Raw genomic sequence first — 22106 nt, forward strand, 5'->3', positions numbered from 1 at the left:
TCTTTGCAGAAGTGTCTCTTCATGTCCTCTACCCATTTCTTGATTGGATTATTTGTCCTTTGGGTGTTGAGTTTGATAAGTTCTTTATAGATTTTAGATACTAGCCCTGTATCTGATGTCATTTGCAAATATCTTTGCCTATTCTGTCAGCTGTCTTTTGGTTTTGTTGACTATTTCCTTTGCTGTGCAAAAGCTTTTGATCTTGATGAAGTCTCAGTAGTTCATTTTTGCCCTTGCTTCCCTTGCTTTTGGTGATATTTCTAGGAAGAAGTTGCTGTGGCTGAGGTCAAAGAGGTTGCTGCCTGTGTTCTCCTCAAGGATTTTGATGGATTCCTGTCTCACATTGAGGTCTTTCATCCATTTTTAGTCTATTTTTGTGTGTGGTGTAAGGAAATGGTTCAATTTCATTTTTCTCCATGTAACTGTCCAGTTTTCCCAACACCATTTGTTGAAGAGACTGTCTTTTTTCATTGGACATTCTTTCCTGCTTTGTCGAAGATTAGTTGGCCATAGAATTGAGGGTCTATTTCTGGGCTCTCTATTCTGTTCCATTGATCTGTGTTTCTGTTTTTGTGCCAGTACCATACTGTCTTGAGGATTACAGCTTTGCAATAGAGCTTGAAGTCTGGAATTGTGATACTACCAACTTTGGCTTTCTTTTTCAACCTTCCTCTGGCTATTCGGGGTCTTTTCTGGTTCCATATAAATTTTAGCATTATTTGTTCCATTTCTTAAAAAAAAAAAAAAATTGATGGTATTTTGATAGGGATTGCATTAAATGCATGGATTACTTTAGGTACCATAGACATTTTCACAATATTTCTTCTTCCGATCCATGAACATAGAACGTTTTTCTATTTCTTTTTGTCTTCCTCAGTTTCTTTGAGTACTTTGTGGTTTTCTGAGTACAAATTCTTTGCCTCTTTGGTTAGGTTTATTCTTAGGTATCTTATGGTTTGGGGTGCAGTTGTAAATGGGATTGACTCCTTAATTTCGCTTTCTTCTGTCTTGTTGTTGGTGTATAGAAATGCAACTGATTTCTGTGCGTTGATTTTATATCCTGACATTTTACTGAATTCCTGTATAAGTTCTAGCAGTTCTGGAGTGGAATCTTTTAGGTTTTCCACATAAAATATCATATAATCTGCAAAGAGTGGTAGTTTGACTTCTTCTTTGCCGATTCTGTTGCCTTTAATTTCTTTTTGTTGTCTGATTGCTGAGGCTAGGACTTCTCGTACTATGTTGAATAGCAGTAGTGATAGCGGACATCCCTGATGTGTTCCTGATCTTAGCAGAAAAGCTCTCAGTTTTTCCCCATTGAGAATGATACTTGCTGTGGGTTTTTCATAGATGGCTTTGATGATATTGAGGTATGTGCCCTGTATCCCTACACTTTGAAGAGTTTTGATCAAGAACTTGTCAAATGCTTTTTTAGCATCTATTGAGAGTATCATATGGTTCTTTTTCTTTTATTAATGTATTGTATCACAGTGATTGATTTGCGGATATTGAACCAACCTTGCAGCCCAGGAATAAATCCCACTTGGTCATGGTGAGTCATCCTTTTAATGTACTGTTGGATCCTAATGGCTAGTATTTTGGTGAGAATTTTCCCATCTGTGTTCATCAAAGGTATTGGTCTGTAATTCTCTTTTTTGATGGGGATCTTTGTCTGGTTTTGGGATTAAGGTAATGCTGGCCTCATAAAGTCAGTTTGGCAGTTTCCCTTCTATTTCTATTTTTTGGAACAGTTTCAGGAGAATAGATATTAATTCTTCTTGAAATGTTTGGTAGAATTCCCCTGGCAAGCCATCTGTCCCTGGGCTCCTGTTTGTTGGGAGATTTTCTTTTCTTTTTTTTTTTTTTTTAAGATTTCATTTATTTATTTGACAGATCACAAGTAGGCAGAGAGGCAGGCAGAGAGGGGGAAGCAGGCTCCCTGCCAAGAAGAGAGCCCAATGCAGGACTCGATCTCAGGACTCTGGGATCATGACCCGAGCTGAAGGCAGAGGCCCAACCCACTGAACCACCCAGGCACCCTGTTGGGAAATTTTTGATGACTGCTTCAAACTCCTTGCTGGTTCTGAGTCTGTTCAGGTTTCCTATTTCTTCCTGGTTCAGTTTTGGAAGTTTATACGTCTCTAGGAATGCATCCATTTCTTCCAGGTTGTCGAATTTGCTGGCGTATTGTTGCTCATAAGTTCTTTGGTGTTGGTAGTGATTTATCTATAATTCATGATTTTATTTATTTGGGTCCTTTCTTCTTGCTTTTTGATAAGTCTGGCCAAGGGTTAATCAACCTTATTAATTCTTTCAAAGAAAAAGCTCCTAGTTTCGTTGATTTGTTCTACTGTTCTTTTGGTTTCTCGTTCATTGGTTTCTGCTCTCATCTTTATGATTTCTCTTTTCCTGCTGGGTTTAGACTTTCTTTGCTGTTCTTTCTCTAGCTCCTTTAGGTGTAGGGTTAGGTTGTATACTTGAGACCTTTCTTGTTTCTTGAGAAAGGCTTGTATTGCTCTGTACTATCTCATGTCCCACAGATTTTGAATAGTTGTATTTTCATGAATTTTTTCAATTCTTTAATTTCCTGTCTGACCCATTCATTCTTTAGTAGAATGCTCTTCAGCCTCCATGTATTTGAGTTCTTTCCAACTTTTCCTCTTGTGAATGAGTTATAGTTCCAGAGCATTGTGGTCTGAAAATATGCAGGGAATGATCCCAAACTTTTGGTACTGGTTGAGACCTGATTTGTGACCCAGGATGGGATCTGTTCTAGAGAATGTTCCATGTGCACTAGAGAAGAATGTGTATTCTGTTGCTTTGGGATGCAATGTTCTGAATATATCTGTGATGTCAGTCTGGTCCAGTGTGTCACTTAAGGTCTTTATTTCCTTGTTGATCTTTCACTTTGATGATCTGTCCATTTCAGTGAGGGGGGTGTTAAAGTCCCCTACTATTATTGTATTATCGTAGATGTGTTTCTTTGATTTTGTTATTAATTGGTTTATATAGTTGGCTGCTCCCATGTTAGGGACCTAGATATTTAAAATTATTAGATCTTCTTGTTGGACAGACCCTTTAAGTATGATATAGTGTCCTTCCTCATCTTTTATTATAGTCTTTGGCTTAAAATCCAATTTATCTGATGTGAGGATTGCCATCCCAGCTTTCTTTTGATGTCCATTAGCATAGTAAATTGTTTTCCACTCTCACTTTAAATCTGGCGGTGTCTTTGGGTCTAAAATTAGTTTCTTGCAGATAGCATATTGATGGGTTTTGATTTTTTATCCATTCTGATACCCTGTGTCTTTTGATTGGGTCATTTAGTCTATTTACATTCAGGGTAACTATTGAAAGATATGAATTTAGTGCCATTGTATTGCCTATTAGGTAACTGTTACTGTATATTGTCTCTGTTCCTTTCTGGTCTATTACTTTTAGGCTCTCTCTTTGCTTAGAGGACCCCTTTCAATATTTCCTGTAGGGCTGATTTGGTGTTTGCAAATTCTTTTAATTTTTGTTTGTGCTGGAAACTTCTTTTTTATTTTTAAATTTTATTTATTTATTTATTTATTTGACACAGAGAGAGAGAGAGAGAGAGAGATATCACAAGTAGGCAGAGGCAGGCAGAGAGAGAGGGAAGCAGGCTCCCCGCTGAGCAGAGAGCCCAATGCGGGGCTCGATCCCAGGACCTTGAGATCATGACCCGAGCCAAAGGCAGAGGTTTTAACCCACTGAGCCACGCAGGTGCCCCGTGCTGGAAACTTTTTATCTCTCCTTCCATTTCCAATGATAGCCTAGCTGGATATAATATTTGTGGCTGCATATTTTTTTCTTATTTAGTGCTCTGAATATATCACGCCAGTTCTTTCTGGCCTGCCAGGTCTCTGTGGATAAATCTGCTGCCAATCTAATACTTCTACTTTTGTATGTTACAGACTTCTTGTCCTGAGCTGCTTTCAGCATTTTCTCTTTGCCACTTAGACTAGTAAGTTCTACTGTTAGATGACGGGGTGTGGACCTATTTTTATTGATTTTGAAGGGGTGTTCTCTGTGCCTCCTGGATTTTGATGCTTGTTCCCTTTGCCATATTGGGGAAATTCTCTATTATAATTTGCTTCAATATACCTTCTGCCCCTCTCTTTCTTCTTCTTCTGGAATCCCAATTATTCTAATATTGTTTCGTCTTATGGTATCGCTTATCTCTCAAATTCTCGCCATGTGGTCCAGTAGTTATTTGTCTCTCTTTTGCTCAGCTGCTTTATTCCCCTTCATTTGGTCTTCTATATCACTAATTCTCTCTTCTGCCTCATTTATCCTAGCAGTAAGAGCCTCCATTCTTGATTGTACCTCATTAATTCCTTTTTTAATATCAGCTTGGTTAGATTTTCTTTTACTTCTCCAGAAAGGGATTTTTATTTCTTCAGATGGGGTTTCACTGATATCTTCCATGCCTTTTTCAAGCCCAGCCAGCACCTTGGGAGTCGTCAATGTCTTTACTGATTAGGTCCCTAGCTGTTAGTACTGCCTCTTGTTTTTCTTTTTGTGGTGAGTTTTTCTGCCTTGTCATTTTATCCAGGTAAGAATATATGAATGAGAAAATAAAATACTAATAGGGTGGCAAAGACCCCAGAAAAATATATGCCGCTAACCAAATCAAAAGAGACCCCAAACTTGGGGGAGAAGGAGTGGGTAAAAAGAAATTTTAAGGGGCGCCTGGGTGGCTCAGTGGGTTAAGCCTCTGCCTTCGGCTTAGGTCATGATCCCAGGGTCCTGGGATCGAGCCCCACATCGGGCTTTCTGCCCAGCAGGGAGCCTGCGTCCTCTTCTCTCTCTGCCTGCCTCTCTGCCTACTTGTGATCATGCGCGCTCTCTCTCTCTCTGGTGAATAGAACAGAGCCACGCACTTGATTTTGGGTGTATTTTGGTCTTTTAGAAGAAACTACCTCCCAAAATTTTAAAGAAAGGAAAACATATATATACAAAAGTAAGGATAAACACGATGAAGGGATGGAATATCACTGTTAAGATGAAAATAGAAAGTTCTAAAAAAGGAATTGATAGGATAAGTTGGTTGGAATAAGAAGAAAAAGAAAAAAAAAGGTGTGGGGGAGAATGTGCTCAGGCTAGAGACTAGAGCAAAGCCCTATGCTAGATTTAGGGTATATTTTGATCTGTTAGAAGAAATTGTATCCCAAAATTTTTTAGAAGAAAAATCTCTATATGTATACAAAAAATAAAGTTAAGATACAATGAAGTGTATAATATGACTATAATAATGAAGGTTTAAAAAGATTTTTTTTTAGAAAGGTATTGTTAAGATAAACAGTTAACGTTAAAAGAGGAAAGAGGAAAAGTTTTAAAAAATTAGAATAAGAAAAAAGTAAAATTAAAAAAATTTAACTTTGCAAGACTAAAGGATCATGGGGCGAAAGCCATGAATTCCATGCATTGTTTTCCCCTATCTCTGGAGTTCTGCTGTTCTTATTGAGCAGTGAGCTTGGTCTTGGCTGGATGTGTTTGCTGATCTTCTGCAGGAGGGGCCTGTTGCAGTGATTCTCAAATGTCTCCCCAAGCAGAATTGCACCTCCCTTGCCAGGGGCCAGGCTAAGAAATCTGCTGGAGTTTGCTCTCAGGAGTTTTTGTTCACTGAACGCTGTCAGTAGAGCTCTTTCAGAAAGTGGTCGATTTTATGTTTCTAGAATTGCTGCTCCTCTTGTCTTTGATCTCTTGTTGAGTTTGTAGGTGTTGGGAATGGTTTGATAACTATCTAGCTGAACTCCTGCAACCTGATGTTATTTTAGTCCACTACTCTGCCATCTTGCCTCTCTCTGTCCAGAAACCCCAGACTTTTTTTTTTAAAAATATTTTTTTAATTTATTTGATAGATCACAGATAGGCAGAGAGGCAGGCAGAGAGAGCGGGAAGCAGGCTCCCTGCTGAGCAGAGAGCCCGATGTGGGGCTCGATCCCAGGACCCTGAGATCATGACCTGAGTTGAAGGCAGAGGCTTAATCTACTGAGCCACCCAGGCGCACATGCCCTGAAACCCCAAGCTTTTTTTTTTTTTTAAGATTTTATTTATTTATTTGACAGAGATCACAAGCAGGCAGAGAGGCAGGCAGAGAGAGAGGAAGGGAAGCAGACCTCTGGCTGAGTGAAGAGCCCAATGCGGGGCCTGCTCCCAGGACCCTGGGATCATGACGCGAGCCGAAGGCAGAGGCCTTAACCCACTGAGCCACCCAGGCGCCCCAAACCCCAAGCTTTTAAGGAAAGCTGCTAGCATGGCTGTGCAAACTTTGCCCTGGAGAAGACATTACCTTTATTACTCTGGACAGCAAACATCTCTGCCCTTTGTCCTGAAGGAAAATACGTACTTGTCTTTGAAAGCTGTGCACCATACAGACATCATTGAAGAGATAGTCTAGAACAAAAGTTGCCTCTGTTTGGAAGACATGTAGAAACACAAGAGACCAAAAGAGAATTGGGTTTCAACCAGAAGGATAGAAGAATATATCCTTTTTGTCCTGCCTTCGACTTGTTCCAGTCTTCCCAGCATTTTTTTCCTAGATGACAGAAAACTAGATGATTTTACTCTTCTTTGTCACGCATATCTCTCTTTCCACACATACCCCGTACACTCTGTCATACTTTTTGAGGATGGGAGGAGGTAGGTGTGTGTGTGAAATTTTTCTTTTTCAGGCATACTTTTCTTTTTTTTAAGGCTTTTTTTGTTTTTTAATATTTTACTTATTTATTTAACAGAGAGAATGAGAGAGAAAGAGAGCATGAGAGGGGGAAGGGCAGAGGGAGCAGCAGACCCCCTGCTGAGCAGGGAACCTGTTGCTGGGCTCCATCCGAGAACTCCAGGATCATGGAGTTCTCTGAATTCATGAGCTGAAGGCAGTCACTCAATCAACTGAGCCATGCAGCTATCCCAGGCCGACTTTTAAAAACAAATAAATGCCATATGTTGAGGCATATGTGTACTGAAACAACGTATTTAAAATTTTCATTGGTTGCTTTGTTACTGACTTTTATTTCGAAGGTGTAGCACAGCACCTGACGTGGAGGTGACACTCACTGGGTCCTTATCTGTTTAATCCAAACTCTTAGCCCTTATATTCCCAACAGTGTTGCCTAGGTTTGCTTATCTAACCACCTCCACCCATACTCCAATTCTCTAGTGCAGTGCTTCTCAAAATACAGTATAGAGGGGCACCTGGGTGGCTCAGTGGGTTAAAGCCACTGCCTTCGGCTCAGGTCATGATCTCAGGGTCTTAGGATTGAGCCCGGCATCCATCCGGGTCTCTGCTCAGCGGGGAGCCTGCTTCCCCCCTCTCTCTCTGCCTGGCTCTCTGCCTACTTGTGATCTCTGTCTGTCAAATAGATAAATTTAAAAAATAAAAATAAATACAGTATACATACCACCACTGGGGTATTCTGGAGCTCTCTAAGTGGTGCATGGATGGACATTTTTATTTTAATGTGTTGAATTCAAAGATACCAGATTGCTTATTTTGAAAGTTAGGACATTGGTTGGGACAAAATGGATTGTCAACAATGAAAATGGTCCTGCTATATTTTAGGGCACAAAACATTTCTCCCTGGCCATGTTGACCTGAGAAAGATGGGAAAGTTAGCATCATTTTGTGTTCCCCACCCTTTATATTGCTTGGTTGGAAATAAAAATACTGTTCCAAGTGCCCTGAAGTGAGGAGATGTAGATAGAATTCAAGTTAGAAAAGTCAAAGATACAGCCAGAAGAAAGTGTAGTAATAAGTTCACGAAGTTGTAATGTCCAGAATCAGAAAATATTTCATCAGTTCGCAAAACTTCATTCGTTTAGTGTCAGATGTGCCAGTTGGGGGTTCAGACCCTAGCTTGAGAATACATTGTGGAGCGAAAAAGAAGAAAGTTCCTTTTCTTCACAGCACTTGCTGTCCAGTGGAAGAAAGAACACATGGACCAAATATTCAGCCAGATGTACAGGTGTAACCCTGAGAAGTACAGAGGATTAATGAGAGCCTATATAATAGTGATTTGAGGGGCACCTGGGTGGCTCAGTGGGTTAAAGCCTCTGCCTTCGGCTCAGGTCATGATCCCAGGGTCCTGGAATCAAGCCCCGCATCAGGCTCTCTGCTCAGTGGGGAGCCTGTTTCCCTTCCTCTCTCTCTCTGCCCGCCTCTCAGCCTACTTGTGGTCTCTGTCTGTCAAATAAATAAATAAAATCTTTAAATAAAATAGTGATTTGAGCGTGTGGGGAATAGACAGCTCTAAGGAAATGATGCTTTATTTGAGATTTGAAGGATGAATAGGTGTTAACTTTGCAGGAAGGAAGGAAAGACCTTTCTAGGCATGTGGGGGAATATCTTGAGAAGGAGCAGAAGTGAAAGGAACTGTCAGGTTCCACTGTGGGCAGAACTAGGAGAACATGGTTTAAGATGAAGCAGGAGAGGGTGCCTGGGTGGCTCAGTGGGTTAAGCTGCCTCCGGCTCGGGTCATGATCTTGGGGTCCTGGGATCGAGTCCCGAGTCGGGCTCTCTGCTCAGTGTTGATCCTGCTTCCCTCTCTCTCTCTTTGCCTGCCTCTCTGTCTACTTGTGATCTCTCTCTGTCAAATAAATAAATAAAATCTTAAAAAAAAAAAAAAAAAAAAAAGAGATGAAGCAGGAAAGAGCCAGCCTGTGCAGGGCTTTGTAGATCATGGTAAAGAGTTTTTTAGTAGGTTTTCAAAAATTATTATTGTTTGGTTTTTAAATTAAAAATACAATATTTATGTATTTTAAAGATTTTATTTATTTTTGAGAGAGATAACAAGTAGCCAGAGCAGCAGGGAGAGGGAGAAGCAGGCTCTCCACTGAGCAGGGAGCCCGATGCAGAACTCTTAACATTCATCTGCCTGTGGACACTTGAGTTGCTTCCATACCTTAGCTGTCATAAATAAGGCTGCAGTAAACATAGAGGTGCATATAGCTTTTTGAATTAGTGTCTTTGTTTTCTTTGGGTATTACTGGATCATAAAATAGTTCTACTTTTTAATCTTTTGGGAACTTCCATGCTGTTTCCCACAGTGGCTGTACCAGCAGAGCGTGAGGGTTCATTTTTATTCAAATCCTCACAAGTGTTTGTTACTTCTTGTCTTTTTGATTGTAGCCACCTGCCAGGTGTAAAATGGTATCTCATTATGGTTTGTGTTTGTTTCTCTGATTATTAGTGATTTCTGAGCATCTTTTAATATATCTGTTGGCTACTTGTATGTCTTTGGAAAATGTTTATTCAGGTCCTCTGCTCATTTTTTTACTTGAATTATTCGTGGTTTTGAATTATATAAGTTCTTTGTAGATTTTGGATATTAACACTTATCAAATATATATTTGCAAATATCTTCTATTCAGCAGGTTGCCTTTTTGTTTTCTTGATGATTCCTTTGCTGTGCAAAAGCTTTTTATTTTTGTATGGTCCCAACAGTTTATTTTTGCTTTTGTTTCCCTTGTCTGAGGAGACACATCTGATCAGCATGGAAGTTTTGATCTGCTCTGTTTCTGACCTGGGCCGGTTCACCCCTCCTTGGGCAACCTGGTGGTCCCCTGCTCCTGGGTGGTCACCATACTGATGCCAAACTTAGTGCGGATATCCAGTCGGCATAGCGCACTACAGAACTCCTGGGCTCAAGCAATCCTCCTCCCTCAGCCTCCCGAGTGGCTGGGACTTCAGGCGGGCACCACTGCACCCAGCTGAGGAGACATACCTAGAAAAATGTTGCTAAGGCTGATGTCAAGAAAATTATTACCTAGGTTTTTTCTTTTATTAAAGTTAATTATTTTTAAGATTTATTTTTATTTATTTATTTGAGAGAGAGAGAGAACATGAGAGGGGAGAGGTCAGAGGGAGAAGCAGACTCCCCGCTGAGCAGGGAGCCTGATATGGGACTTAATCCCAGGACTCCAGGATCATGACCTGAGCCCCCCAGGTGCCCCTAGGAGTTTTATGGCTTCAGGTCTCAAATTGAGGTATTTAATTCACTGTGAGTTAATTTTATTTATTTATTTATTTATTTTAAATTTGACAGAGATCACAAGTAGGCAGAGAGGCAGGCAGGGTGGGGGGGAGCAGGCTCGCCATCGAGCAGACAGCCCGATGCGGGGCTTGATCCCAGGACCTTGAGATCATGACCTGAGCTGAAGGCAGAGGCTTAACCACCCAGGTGCCCCACTGTGAGTTTATTTTTATGTGTACTGTAAGAAAGCGGTCCAATTTCATTTTTTTGCATGTAGTCGTCCTGTTTTCCCAGCACTATTTGTTGAAGAAAGTGTCTTTTCACCATTGTATATTCTTACTTGGTAGTAGGTTAATTGACCATCTAAGCATAGGTTTGTTTCTGGGCTGTTCTTTTGTATTGATCTATGTGTCTGTTTTTATGCCAGTATCATACTGTTTTTGAATACTGTAGGTTTGTAGTATCTTTTCAAATCTGGGATAACTTCAACTTTGTTACTCTTTCTTAAAGAAAGAGTATTCGGATATTTGGGGTCTCTTGTGTTTCCATACAAATTTTAGGATTATTTATTCTAGTAGAGTGGTAAATGCTGTTGGTATTTTGTTAGAGAGTGCACTGAATCTGTAGATTACTTCAGGTAGTATGAAAATTTTAACAGTATTGATTCTTCCCAATCCATAAACATGGCCTATTTTTCCATTTGTTTGTGTCGTTTGAATTTCTTCCATCAGTGTTTCATAGTTTTCAGATTATGGGTCTTTCATCTCCTTGTTTAAGCTTATTCCTAGGTGTTTCAGAGGTTTTTTTTTTAAGATTTTATTTATTTGTCAGAGAGAAAGCAGAAGCACGGAGAGCTGCAGGCAGAACAGGCAGAGCAGGTAGAAGGGAGAAGCAGACTCCATGCCGAGCAAGGAGCCCGATGTGGGGCTGGATCCCAGGACCTTGGGGTCATGACCTGAGCTGAAGGCAGATGCTTAACTGACTGTGCCCACCAGGATCCCCCTTTTTTTAAAATGGTGATTGCCAAGGGGTTACCAAAGAGCCAGAGAGAGGGGAATAGGAAGTTACTGCTTAATGGGTACAGAGTTGTTATTTTGCGGGAAGGGGGCATTTAAGTAATCTCTACAACCAGTGTGGGGCTTGAACCCACAACCACAAGATCAGGAATTGAATGCTCTACTAACATGTACCCCAGTGCTTATTACTAATGCAGTTGTAAATAGGATTGATTTCTTGTCTTTCTGCTACTTTATCATCAGTGTATAGCAGTGCAACAGATTTCTGTATATTAATTTATATCCTACAGCTTTACTGAATTTATCAGTTCTCCTAGTTTTTTGGTGGTTTTTTTTAGCCAAATATGGTATGTCATCTGCAAATTGTGCCATTTTTACTTCTTTCTTATGAATTTGGATGCCTTTTATCGCTTTTTCTTGTCTGATTACTGTGACTAGAACTTCCAGTACTATGCTGAATAAAAGTAGCAAGAGTGGTCATCTTTGTCTTGCTCCCAATCTTAGAGAAAAGGCTCACTTTTTCATTATTGAGTGTGATGTTAGCTGTAGGCTTTTCATATGTGCCTTTTATTGTGTTGAGGTGTGTGCCCTGTAAATCCCCTTCGTTGAGAGTTTCTGCCATGAATGGATATTGTATTTTGTCAAATACAGTGGCATTTGCTGAGATGGTAATACGGCTTTTATCCTTTCTCATGTTAAAGTGATGTATCATGCTGACTGAATTACAAATATTGAATACCCTGGCATCCCTGGAATAAATCCTACTTGCTTATGGTAAATGACTTTTTTTTAATATATTGCTTAATTCAGTTTGCTCATATCTTGCTCATATCTTGATTTTTCCATCTGTGCTCATTAGAGATACGACCTGTAGTTGTCTTTTTTGGTAGTGTCTTTGTTTGGTTGTCTGGTTTTGGTATCAGGATAATGCCGGCCTCGTATAGTGAATTTGGAATTGAGAAAAATAGATGTTAACTCTTCTTTATTTAAAAAAATTTTTAAAAGATTTTATTTATTTATTTGACACGGATAGAGACACTGAGAGAGGGAATACAAGCAGGGAATACAAGAGGGAGAAGCAGGCTTCCGGGAGCCTGATGCAGGGCTGAATCCTAGGACCCTGGGATCATGATCTGAGACGAAGGCAGGCGCTTAACAACTGAGCCACCCAGGTGCCTAGCTCTTCTTTAAATGTTTGGTAGAACTGACCTGTGAAGTTGGTCCATGACTTTTGTTTGTTGGGAGGTTTTTCTTTTTAACTACTGACTGAATATCAGTAGTAGTAATCAGTCTGTTCAAATTTACTATTTGTTTCTGATTATTTTGGAAGATTATATGTTTCTAGGAATTTATCCGCTTTCCAGGTTGTCTGATTTGTTGGCATATACATATTCATAATATTCTCTTAAAATCCTTTGTATTTTTGTGGTGTTGGTTATTTCTCTTCATTCATTTCTGATTTTGAGTCCTGTCTCTTTTTTGTCCTGATGAGTCCCGCTAAACATTTATCAGTTTTGTTTTATCTTTTCAAAGAATCAGTTCCTGGTTTCATTGATCTTTTCTGTTTTGCTTTGTTTTTTTAAGTCTCTATTTCATTTATTTCTGATCTAGTCTTTATTATTTCCTTGTAGCTTTTAGCTTTGGGCTCTGTTCTTTTTCAAGCTTTCAGGTGTAAGGTTAGATTGTTTGAGGGTTGTTTTGTTTTCATTTTTCCCTAAGAGAGGCCTGTTTTGTTACAAATTTTCTTTTAGAGCTATTGTGGTTGACGTCTGTTTGCTTTCAACCCCGGTTGACTGCAGTGACTCCGTTTTCCTGCTGTGGGCTTGCTGGACAGAGTTCTGTCCATGTATTGTTGAGGAGTCTGTCTGAAGCCTCTCCAGATAGACGGGGTCCGCAGTCATGCTAGCTGTCTGCACTTAGTCTGTCTCCCCAGCTTCAGGCCCACCAAAGGTTTTGTTTGTCCTCTGCCACCTGAGAGGTTTTGGTCTGTGATTTGTCTGTTTCTCCCTGCATGGCCGGCTACAAGGTTTGGTGCTGGAAGTGTGCATACTGATTTATGTGGTTATCTTCCCCTCTCCCCAGGGTAGGAGTCACTTTGGAGCTCCTGAAGTTAAGCCCCACTGGTTTTCAAAGCCAGATGTTATGGAGACTTGTCTTCTCAGTGTGGGTCCCCTGTGCATGGGGTGTCTCGAGTAGGTTCCAATCCTCTTGCTGTCTGTGCTTCTCAGTGTCTCTGCCATTTGTCACTCTCCCCCGGGGTGTTGGTTTTCACCCACGTCTCTGCTCCTCCTACCCCTTTCAAGGTGGCCTCCTCTCCAGGATGGTCTGTTCTGCCAGTCTTCAGGTCGTGTTCAGAGTTGGTTGCACAGATGAAGCTGTTAGCTTCGTGTGTCTGACGGATGAGATGAGCTCAGGGTCCTTCTACTCTGCCATCTTTCTCACAGTGCACACACATACACTTTTCAGCCGTTTGTTGAGCCAGGATCCAAGTAAGAGACATATATGTAGGCTCTTTCTCTTTACCTTTACCCCCATCTGTTGTTTTTACCTTATTATTTAATCTTCTCTGTAACTGTGAAAACGATAGTATTAGTTCTGTTTACAAAGGAGGAAGCTGAGGTCCTGAGAGGTTAAGGAATTTTCTTAGCATCACAGAGTTAGTGAGTGCCTTTAGCTGAAAATCAGCCCAAGCTTATCTGTCTCCGAAGCCTGTGTGCCTTTATGGAGTTAAAAGACTGAATTTGGGCACCTAGATTTGTCATTTGGTTAAGTGTCCCAGCTCTTGATTTCAGCTCAGGTCATGATCTCAGGGTATGAGATAGAGCCCTGTGTCAGGCTCTGCACTGGGCATGGAGCCTGCTTAAGATTCTCTTTCCCCTTCTGCCTCCCCTACCCTTCCAAAAAAAAAAAAAAAGACTTTGGATTCAAACTTTGACGAAACAGGAGTCTTTGCCATGACATTTTACTAGCTGTCTGCCCTCCCTCACCCAAGTGTTTATAGTCCAAGGATTCCTGAATGGAATCAGGTGGCTAAGGAGCATACTAATTTTTGTCTAGTTGCCTATATATAAGAAGAACTTAGGGCTCATCTACCCCAGGGAGTGAGAGGAAATCAAGGGGTGTTCGTCCAACAGCTCCCAGTTTAACCAGAGCAACTCCAGAAAAGTCCTTTTCTTTCTGCTTCCTCTAACCTCTCTCCTAAGGGAAGTTTGAGGTTGCAGCCATAGTGTACTGAAGGGCGCTGTTCACTGCAATAACCACTAGGCACAGGTAGATATTTCCATTTTAATTTAAATTATTTAAAATTAAGTAAAATTGAAAATCAGTCCCTCAGTCACACTGCCCACATTTCAAATGCTTAGTATTCACATGTGGCCGGCCAGTGACAGCCATATTGGATCCTGCAATATAGAACACTTCTACCATTGCGGAAAGTGGTTAGTCCTGAAACGTAGTGTGTGGAGGTAGTCATGTGTGTTTCAGCCTTATGTTAAAATTGTGGGGGCAGCTTTCAGAGTGATCCCAGATTTAAATTATGAAGTTTGAGAGTAGGGGGTGGGAAAATGCCAGGCCTTGGGACCCTGAATAATGAGCATTTTGTGGGGTTAGAACAGTGAAAATAAGGGGGAGGGATTCCTAATAGCTACAACAAAACCTGGTGCCTTTTTCCGACCTGCCAGACCCACAGTCCACACAAAAATCACAAAGATTGCCAGAAATCCTGGATGAATGATTGCTTTTATCTTTGTAGAAATGTAGATTAATCTTCCCACAAGCTCTCCCTGTTCGTTGAGTGACTGGTTTCAATTTGGGTCTAAAAGGTGATCTTCCGCTGGGACGCCTGGGTGGCTCAGTTGGTTGGACGACTGCCTTCGGCTCAGGTCATGATCCTGGAGTCCCGAGATCGAGTCCCGCATCGGACTCCCAGCTCCATGGGGAGTCTGCTTCTCTCTCTGACCTTCTCCTCGTTCATGCTCTCTCTCACTGTCTCTCTCTCAAGTAAATAAATAAAATCTTTAAAAAAATAAAAAAATAAAAGGTGAGGGGCATTCATTTATTTTTTTCTGAGTATAATGGTAACTCTAGAGCTTGACTCTTAAGATTTGTGAATTCTATTTCAACTCTTTAATTTTTGTATCCCCTTACTGGGGTGCTGTCAAAGAGAAAGAGAGCCAGACATATGTTAGAGGTAGCAAGACAGATTTCATTTAGAGAGACTGCAGCAGAAATTGAGTTCAGATGTACTGAAACAAAAGGTAAGAATTTTTTTTATTTATTTTTCAAAGATTTTATTTTTTTATTTGATGGAGAGACAGCAAAAGAGGGAATACAAGCAGGGGGATTGGGAGAGGACAGGCTTCCTGCCAAGTAGGGAGCCCGATGCTGGATCCCAGGACACTGGGATCATGACCTGAGCCAAAGGCAGATGCTTAAGGACTGAGCCATCCAGGCACCCCAAGAACCTTTTAAATGCTGGGATGTACTAAAGGAAAAGTACTGAAGATGTTTGGTTGGTCAATGTGATTGGGCCATCTGTGTTTGCTAATTGATGTTTATCAAAGTTAAGACTTCTACTGTCCCACAGAGACTGGGAGACAAGGGCCCTATTCTTCCTGATTACATTTCAAAGGGATGGCTCCCCAGTTCTTGAGAAAAGAGATTTCTGGGTTGTAGAAGATCTATATCTCAAGGATCAGAGAAGAGATTTATAACTGCAGGTTTTCTAAAGTAAATGCTCTAAGCAAAGTGAAGTCAGGGACCTATAGTCAGGTTTACGGGAGAACAAACAGTAAGTTTTGAGGGGAACATTCAGCCTTCTCAGGCAGGCATTTTAAGGGGGTAAGGGTGATCCTAGGGGCATGGCCTTAAGCTGATAAAAGCTTTGTGATGGGAGAAGTTGATGGAGTTGTTTGTCCTGAGAGTTTGCAGTTCTCAGTACCTGGATAACATTTTATATACAAAATTTCATGACCTGGACATTTTGGGGAATGATGAGGCTAGAATTTAATCCCTTCTTGGGAGGGGGAAAAGAACCTTCAGTGAAGGGAATAAGGCATTGTTTGGGGAGCTGTCAGGAAGTGGACTTACAGGACCTGAGAAAGCTGCCTTGGATTTTATTTTGTTATTTAACTCCAAGATGAATAGTATGAACCAGTGTAATCCACAGGAAAGTGAGAGGTCACTGTTAAGTGTAAAATATGAAAAAGCTTCTTGGAAGAGGAAGAACTTGAGCTGAACCTTGAAGAATGATGGGTAGGCTTTTCTTGGTTTAGCATTTTATTATGGTATATCTGTGAAACCCCATCAGATTTCCATAAAAATAAATTACAATCTCATAATTGGATTAGTTATTTTTAAATATTTTTCTTTTTTTTTTTTTTTTTTAAAGATTTTATTTATTTATTTGACAGAAATCACAAGTAGGCAGAGAGGCAGGCAGAGAGAGAGAGAGGAGGAAGCAGGCTCCCTGCTGAGCAGAGAGCCCGACGCGGGACTCGATCCCAGGACCCTGAGATCATGACCTGAGCCGAAGGCAGCGGCTTAACCCACTGAGCCACCCAGGCGCCCCTTTTCTTTTTTTTTTTTTAAAAAGATTTTATTTATTTATTTGACAGAGAGAAATCACAAGTAGATGGAGAGGCAGGCAGAGAGAGAGAGGGAAGCAGGCTCTCCGCTGAGCAGAGAGCCCGATGCGGGACTCGATCCCAGGACTCCGAGATCATGACCTGAGCCGAAGGCAGCAGCTTAACCCACTGAGCCACCCAGGCGCCCCTAAATATTTTTCTTTAAAAACATGGCTCAAAGTAGGTATTTCTCTTACTTTTTTGACTCGATTTCTGGATTGGTTTTCAGCCAGATCGCTTCAGATTAACATGTTTTAAAGAGCCTCCACATTTTTGCACAATCATTTCTCTGCCTAAAATCTTCCAACCCCCAACCGCATTATGCACCTTCAGGGAATTGTTTATCCTTCGAGACGCAGATGAAGTAGTGCCCTTTCTTTGCTCCTGTAGTACAGTATTTTCTGTTTTTTTCTCTCCTATTATAGCTCTTAGTTTGTTGTAATTTGTTTGTAATGTCCACCCCCTAGTATAGCGTCTGGCCCCTAGAAGATACCTAATGTTTAATTAATAGATGTGGTTAAATAGTAAGCTCTGAAATGTGTTTTCCAGTGTTTAAAAACTCAGCTATCTTACGTGCATAGGTATAATACGTATTTGTTAACTGAATTTTTATTTGTTCTTAGATGGCATTAAGAGGATCTGTGCCAGTGACAGTTATACCTCTTCCTGGAGAGCAAGTACAGGTTCAGGGGGTCATCCAGACAGCTCAGTCTTCTGTAATTCACCCACCACACACACAAACGGTACAAAAATTCAAAGACTTAGTGGTTGAGAGAGGAGACTTTTATACCCTGAGTCTCTGGACACAGTGAAGTTGCTGTATTGCAATATTATAAACCAGGATAATAAAGTTGTCTTAGAAATTAGATGGTAGGACAAATGAGGCAAATAGAAAAGTTTGCGAATTTCTATTTTCATGTATAGACTGCGCAGTGAAAAAGTAAGACAGTTTGGGGAGAAGTTACTGCTCAGAAATGAGACCTCCTTAAGGGAAAACACCTTTTTGTCCCAGTGGTATCTTTCATGAAAAGGAGAATTCTGAAGCAAGGGCGATGGTGTTAGTGTCAGCAAAGTAAGAAAAATGCGTCCCTTATGTTTTATGGAGGTCAGATAGGAGAGTTCTCTCTAGTAGAGGCAAGTTCTTAATTAGGTCTCTCTGCCTTCATATTACCAGTTGAGAGCAGTAGAAAGGAAAGCGATCCCGGGTTCTTTGTTCTTTCTACTCTTTCTCCCCATTTTATCTTCTGTCTCCCTGGGTCTCTGATGCGTTTGGTCATCCCTCATTTTTTCCTGCTGACTATTTATAAAGTACCTGGCTCTGTGGTCTGCTCTACAGCTGTGTCTTGAATGTAGTTTTCCTGTATAAAAGGTGGCTACTGCATGGATTTTTGAATTTCATATGAAGATTTTACTCTTGCTTGCCAGTGCTCTCATTAAAAAGAAATACTTGATCTTAGTTATATAAGTAATCTCTTAGTTCCAAAAATTATTTTCTGGAGTTCAGTAGGAGACTTTGGAGTAAATTTAGGGACAGTGAGAAGAGTTAAAGGTTTAGATTAGATTGGTATATCCATGATGCTTGAGGAAATACTATAATATAATATCCGTTACTATTGGTTAATTATTACAGGTCATGACCAGTTCATGCTTTTGTACCAAAAGATACAGATTTAATATAAGATACAAATAAGATATAAACAGTTGCACACTAGAACTTGTTATTTATTTATTTAAAAGATTTTATTTATTTGACAGAGAGAGATCACAAGTAGACGGAGAGGCAGAGAGAGAGAGACAGACAGACAGACGTAGGCTCCCTGCTGAGCAGAGAGCCCGATGCGGGACTAGATCCCAGGACCCTGAGATCATGACCTGAGTCGAAGGCAGCGGCCCAACCCACTGAACCACCCAGGTGCCCCTAGAACTTGTTTTTGAAAGAGATTATATAATATAAAACAAATTTCCCTGGAAATTTAAGATGTAAGTCTGATTCCTTTAGGGGAAGGCTTTCTATAGATAGTAATGTAGAACACTGATTTGTTAGTGTCCTTTCTAGAAGCCTGTTTGGGTTATTTTATTTTTTAAAATAAAGATGAAGTCAGGTGTCACAGTGCAACTTTGAATTAATGTTGGGGACTTTCAGTATATTTTAGAAGTTGAAAATAACTTGTTAATAGTAAGAGTGTTGTAACAAATTTGCATGTGGCTGTTGTGCTGACACATTTTTAAAGGGCTTATTATTAATAGTTACCATTTAATATGTGCTTGCTACATGCCAGGCACTAAGTCCTCTACATGTATTAACTCATTTCATTATCAAGTGAAATAATGCCTAATAATTAGTACAGATTTCTAAATTGCATGTTTATATCCACCCTTGCCAGTGACCGCCATCTTGCTAACCCTAATGAGCTGTTCTCAGTCCATGTTTCACTTTACCTGTTAGCATCACTTGACATAGTTGATCATTCTTTTTAATAGGCTGGTTTTGCTAGCTCTCTAGGGCATGTCGCTTATCTGGTATTCTTCTGTCTCAGTGGTGGCTTATTCTTGGTCTTACTTGCAGGTTCCTCCCCTTCCTCCCCACTATTAATGTGTTCCTGGGTTTTGTCCTTGGTTCTCTTATCTGTATATTGAGCTCATCCAATCTTATGGCTTTAACGATTTCTAAAGAGCTCTCCCAAGTTTATATGTCTAGCCTAAGACCTCTCCCTGACTCAAAGGCTTGTATATTTGGCAGTATCTGCAATGTTATTAATTAATAATTTGAAAATTGTTGGATTTCTAATAGCACTTCAAAGTTGGCATGTCCAGAATCCAAATCAGATTATTGATTTTTTAAAAAACGGAGTAATGTGTATCAGTTTAGAAGAGGTGGAGATCAGAGACTGGTCTTTATAACTCTAGTAAAATAGCATTGCTTTATTTTAGGGATAGATTTTCTTCTTAGTTCTGAGCATGCTGTACTGTATGTTACTTTAACTAGTTTGGGTCTCTGAAATAAATGTTGCTTTTTCTTTCAGACCTTAGATTTAATGACAAATGAATTAGTTTGGCAGGAGACCGATCATATTTTCTGAGAGTAAAAATTAAATTTTTTCCACCTGCATTGTTCATCACCGTAAAACCAGTTCTGTTTTTCAGGTATCATCTTTATCAGAGAGTGAGGAGTCTCAGGACTCATCAGACAGTATAGGCTCCTCACAGAAAGCTCACGGGATCCTAGCACGGCGCCCGTCTTACAGGTGAGTACTCCATGTTTCAGAGCCTGCACATGTGATACCACACCAGCAAGTTGGAGTAGTGCTGTGCAAAGCGAAGTATATAAAGAGGGAGCATGTGTCTGTGTCATGTGGGAAATGTTGAGAGAGAGATTTGAGCCAGATTATGAAGGGCCTGTCCTGAAGAGGAATTTAGTCTTATCTTCTGGCAGAGTACTAGATTGCGGTATTTACTTTTAGATAGTTAACTTTAAGAGTTGTGTGAAAGGAGGACTGTAGACTTAAGGAACCAAACTAGCTTCTATTCCCTTTCTTAGCTTCCTAACTCTGGGCCTTTGTCCCATTGCTGAAATACATTTTTCTGCATTCTTTGTAACTCCTGCAAATACTTTAATCCTTATTTTTTCCTGGAAGTCTTCTGAGTACCTTCTTTCCAATTCCTTAGACCAAGTTAGGCCTTTCTTCGGTAGCGTTTCTTTTACTGACCCCTGTTAGAGTATTTAGCTCCTCCTGTTGGAATACCAGCTAATAATACATGGGCCAGAGGTGCCATTGCTGGCTCAGTCAGAACAGCATGCGACTCTTGATCTTGGGGGTCATGAGTTCAAACCCCATGTTGGATAAAGAGATTATTAAAAAGAAATAAACTAAAGAAAAATACATGGGCCATGCTCTTAAATAATTTTTTGCATTGTAGAGTGACCATGTAAGAGTAGATGCTCAGTGACTACTTGTTGAATGAAAACAGCTAGAAGGTAGGAAGAAAGGGAGACAGAAAAAGATGAGATGAAATGCTGTCTTTGAAAGCATATAAACAAATGCAGTTAAGATTTTAGATATAAAAGAACACTGTTTTAGGGTATAGTCATTCCTGCCTGGTGGAATAAATAAGAAAGATTTCATAAAAGATGTCGTTTGGATCACCAGGAATCTGAAAAATTTAGGGATGGGGAAGAGTTTTGTAGCAGGAGAAGGGCTTCGGCTGAGGGGACAGTGTAATCACAGTATGATATGAAAGAGATTGGCCTGTTTTGGAAATTGGGAACTTAAGGAAGAGGAGGTTTAGCAAGAAAAGGTAAACAAGAGCCAAATTTCTTGGAACCTTATTACCATGTTAAGGAATTTGGAATCTGTTGAATAAACAAATTTTGTCTCTGAATTTGGGGGGGGGGTGTTGAAAAAGAAACCCTACTTAAAATGAGCTTATAACCTGAAATTATAAAAAGTTGAAACAAATCCATTTTTAGCAAGTAGCAGGAGATACATAAATAGAATGAAACTACCAAAGAACTTCAGAGAGTAAAGCACAATTGCTAAAAACTATTGAGGAATTCTAAGTGTTATACAACAGATTATGCATAATTAAGAGAATTAGGGACCTGGGAGTTATCCTCCAAGTAAGTGACCTAGAGTGTTGAAGACCATTGCCAGCGGCTTTTCTCTAATGACTGAAGTTTCTAAAACATGAATCTGTCAGCTTCAAAAAAGCAAGGTCCCAAACAAGATAAACAAACCTAGATGTAACTTATTAAGTAAAACTGGAGAACACCAAAGATAACAAGATCTTAAAAGCTTTTGGAAAAAAAAAGATTACCTAGAAAAGAATGACCATTAGACTGACAACAGGTTTTGAATGGTAGTATTAGAAGACAGTGGGCTTAGGAAATCTTTATTTTTTTAAGATTTTCCACTTATTTGAGAGAGAGTACACGTGTGCATGCACAGGCAAGGGGAGGGATAGAGGGAAAAACAGATGCCCCCTGAGCAAGGAGCCCAGCATGGGGCTTGATTCGAAGGCCCTGGGATCATGACCTGAGCTAAGGCAGATGCGTAACTGAGAGCCACCGAGGTGCCCCTAGAAAATATTTAAATGACAAGAGAAAGTAACTCTCAGTCTGGAACTTTATACCCAACTGAAAAATCACTCTTAAATAATGGTGAAATAAAAATCATTTCAAACAAATGTAAGAAATTACTAAAGGGTATAACCTCAGGAAGAAGAAAATTCCATCCAAATGGAAGGAATGTGAATACAAGGGAAAATGGTGAGCTAACAGATGCACTGACTTTTGACTTTTATAAGAACCGTTGATTTTTTAGAACGATAAGAATAATCAATTTTGGTAGCTTAAAAACAAAATACAGGGGCACCTTGGTGGTACAGTCTGTTAAGCATGTGACTTTTGGTTTTCGGCTCCGGTCGTGATACCAGGGTCATGAGGTTGACCCCTGCTCAGTGCTGAGTCT

General features: G+C 40.2%; 1 protein-coding gene across 4 annotated transcripts in view; it reads left to right on the forward strand.

Annotated features, from left to right (window-relative positions):
• ATF1 (activating transcription factor 1) overlaps window positions 1-22106 on the forward strand; it is a 91646-nt gene that overhangs the window by 40531 nt on the left and 29009 nt on the right. For all 4 annotated transcript variants that reach the window (XM_082741318.1, XM_082741320.1, XM_082741319.1 and 1 more), the window contains one exon: window positions 19783-19883. In XM_082741318.1, coding sequence (XP_082597444.1) covers window positions 19783-19883 — 101 coding nt within the window. The remainder of the gene's footprint in view (window positions 1-19782; window positions 19884-22106) is intronic.

The sequence above is a fragment of the Mustela nivalis genome (assembly GCF_964662115.1).
Source record: "Mustela nivalis genome assembly, chromosome: 7".
Classification (NCBI taxonomy): Eukaryota; Metazoa; Chordata; class Mammalia; order Carnivora; family Mustelidae; genus Mustela; species Mustela nivalis.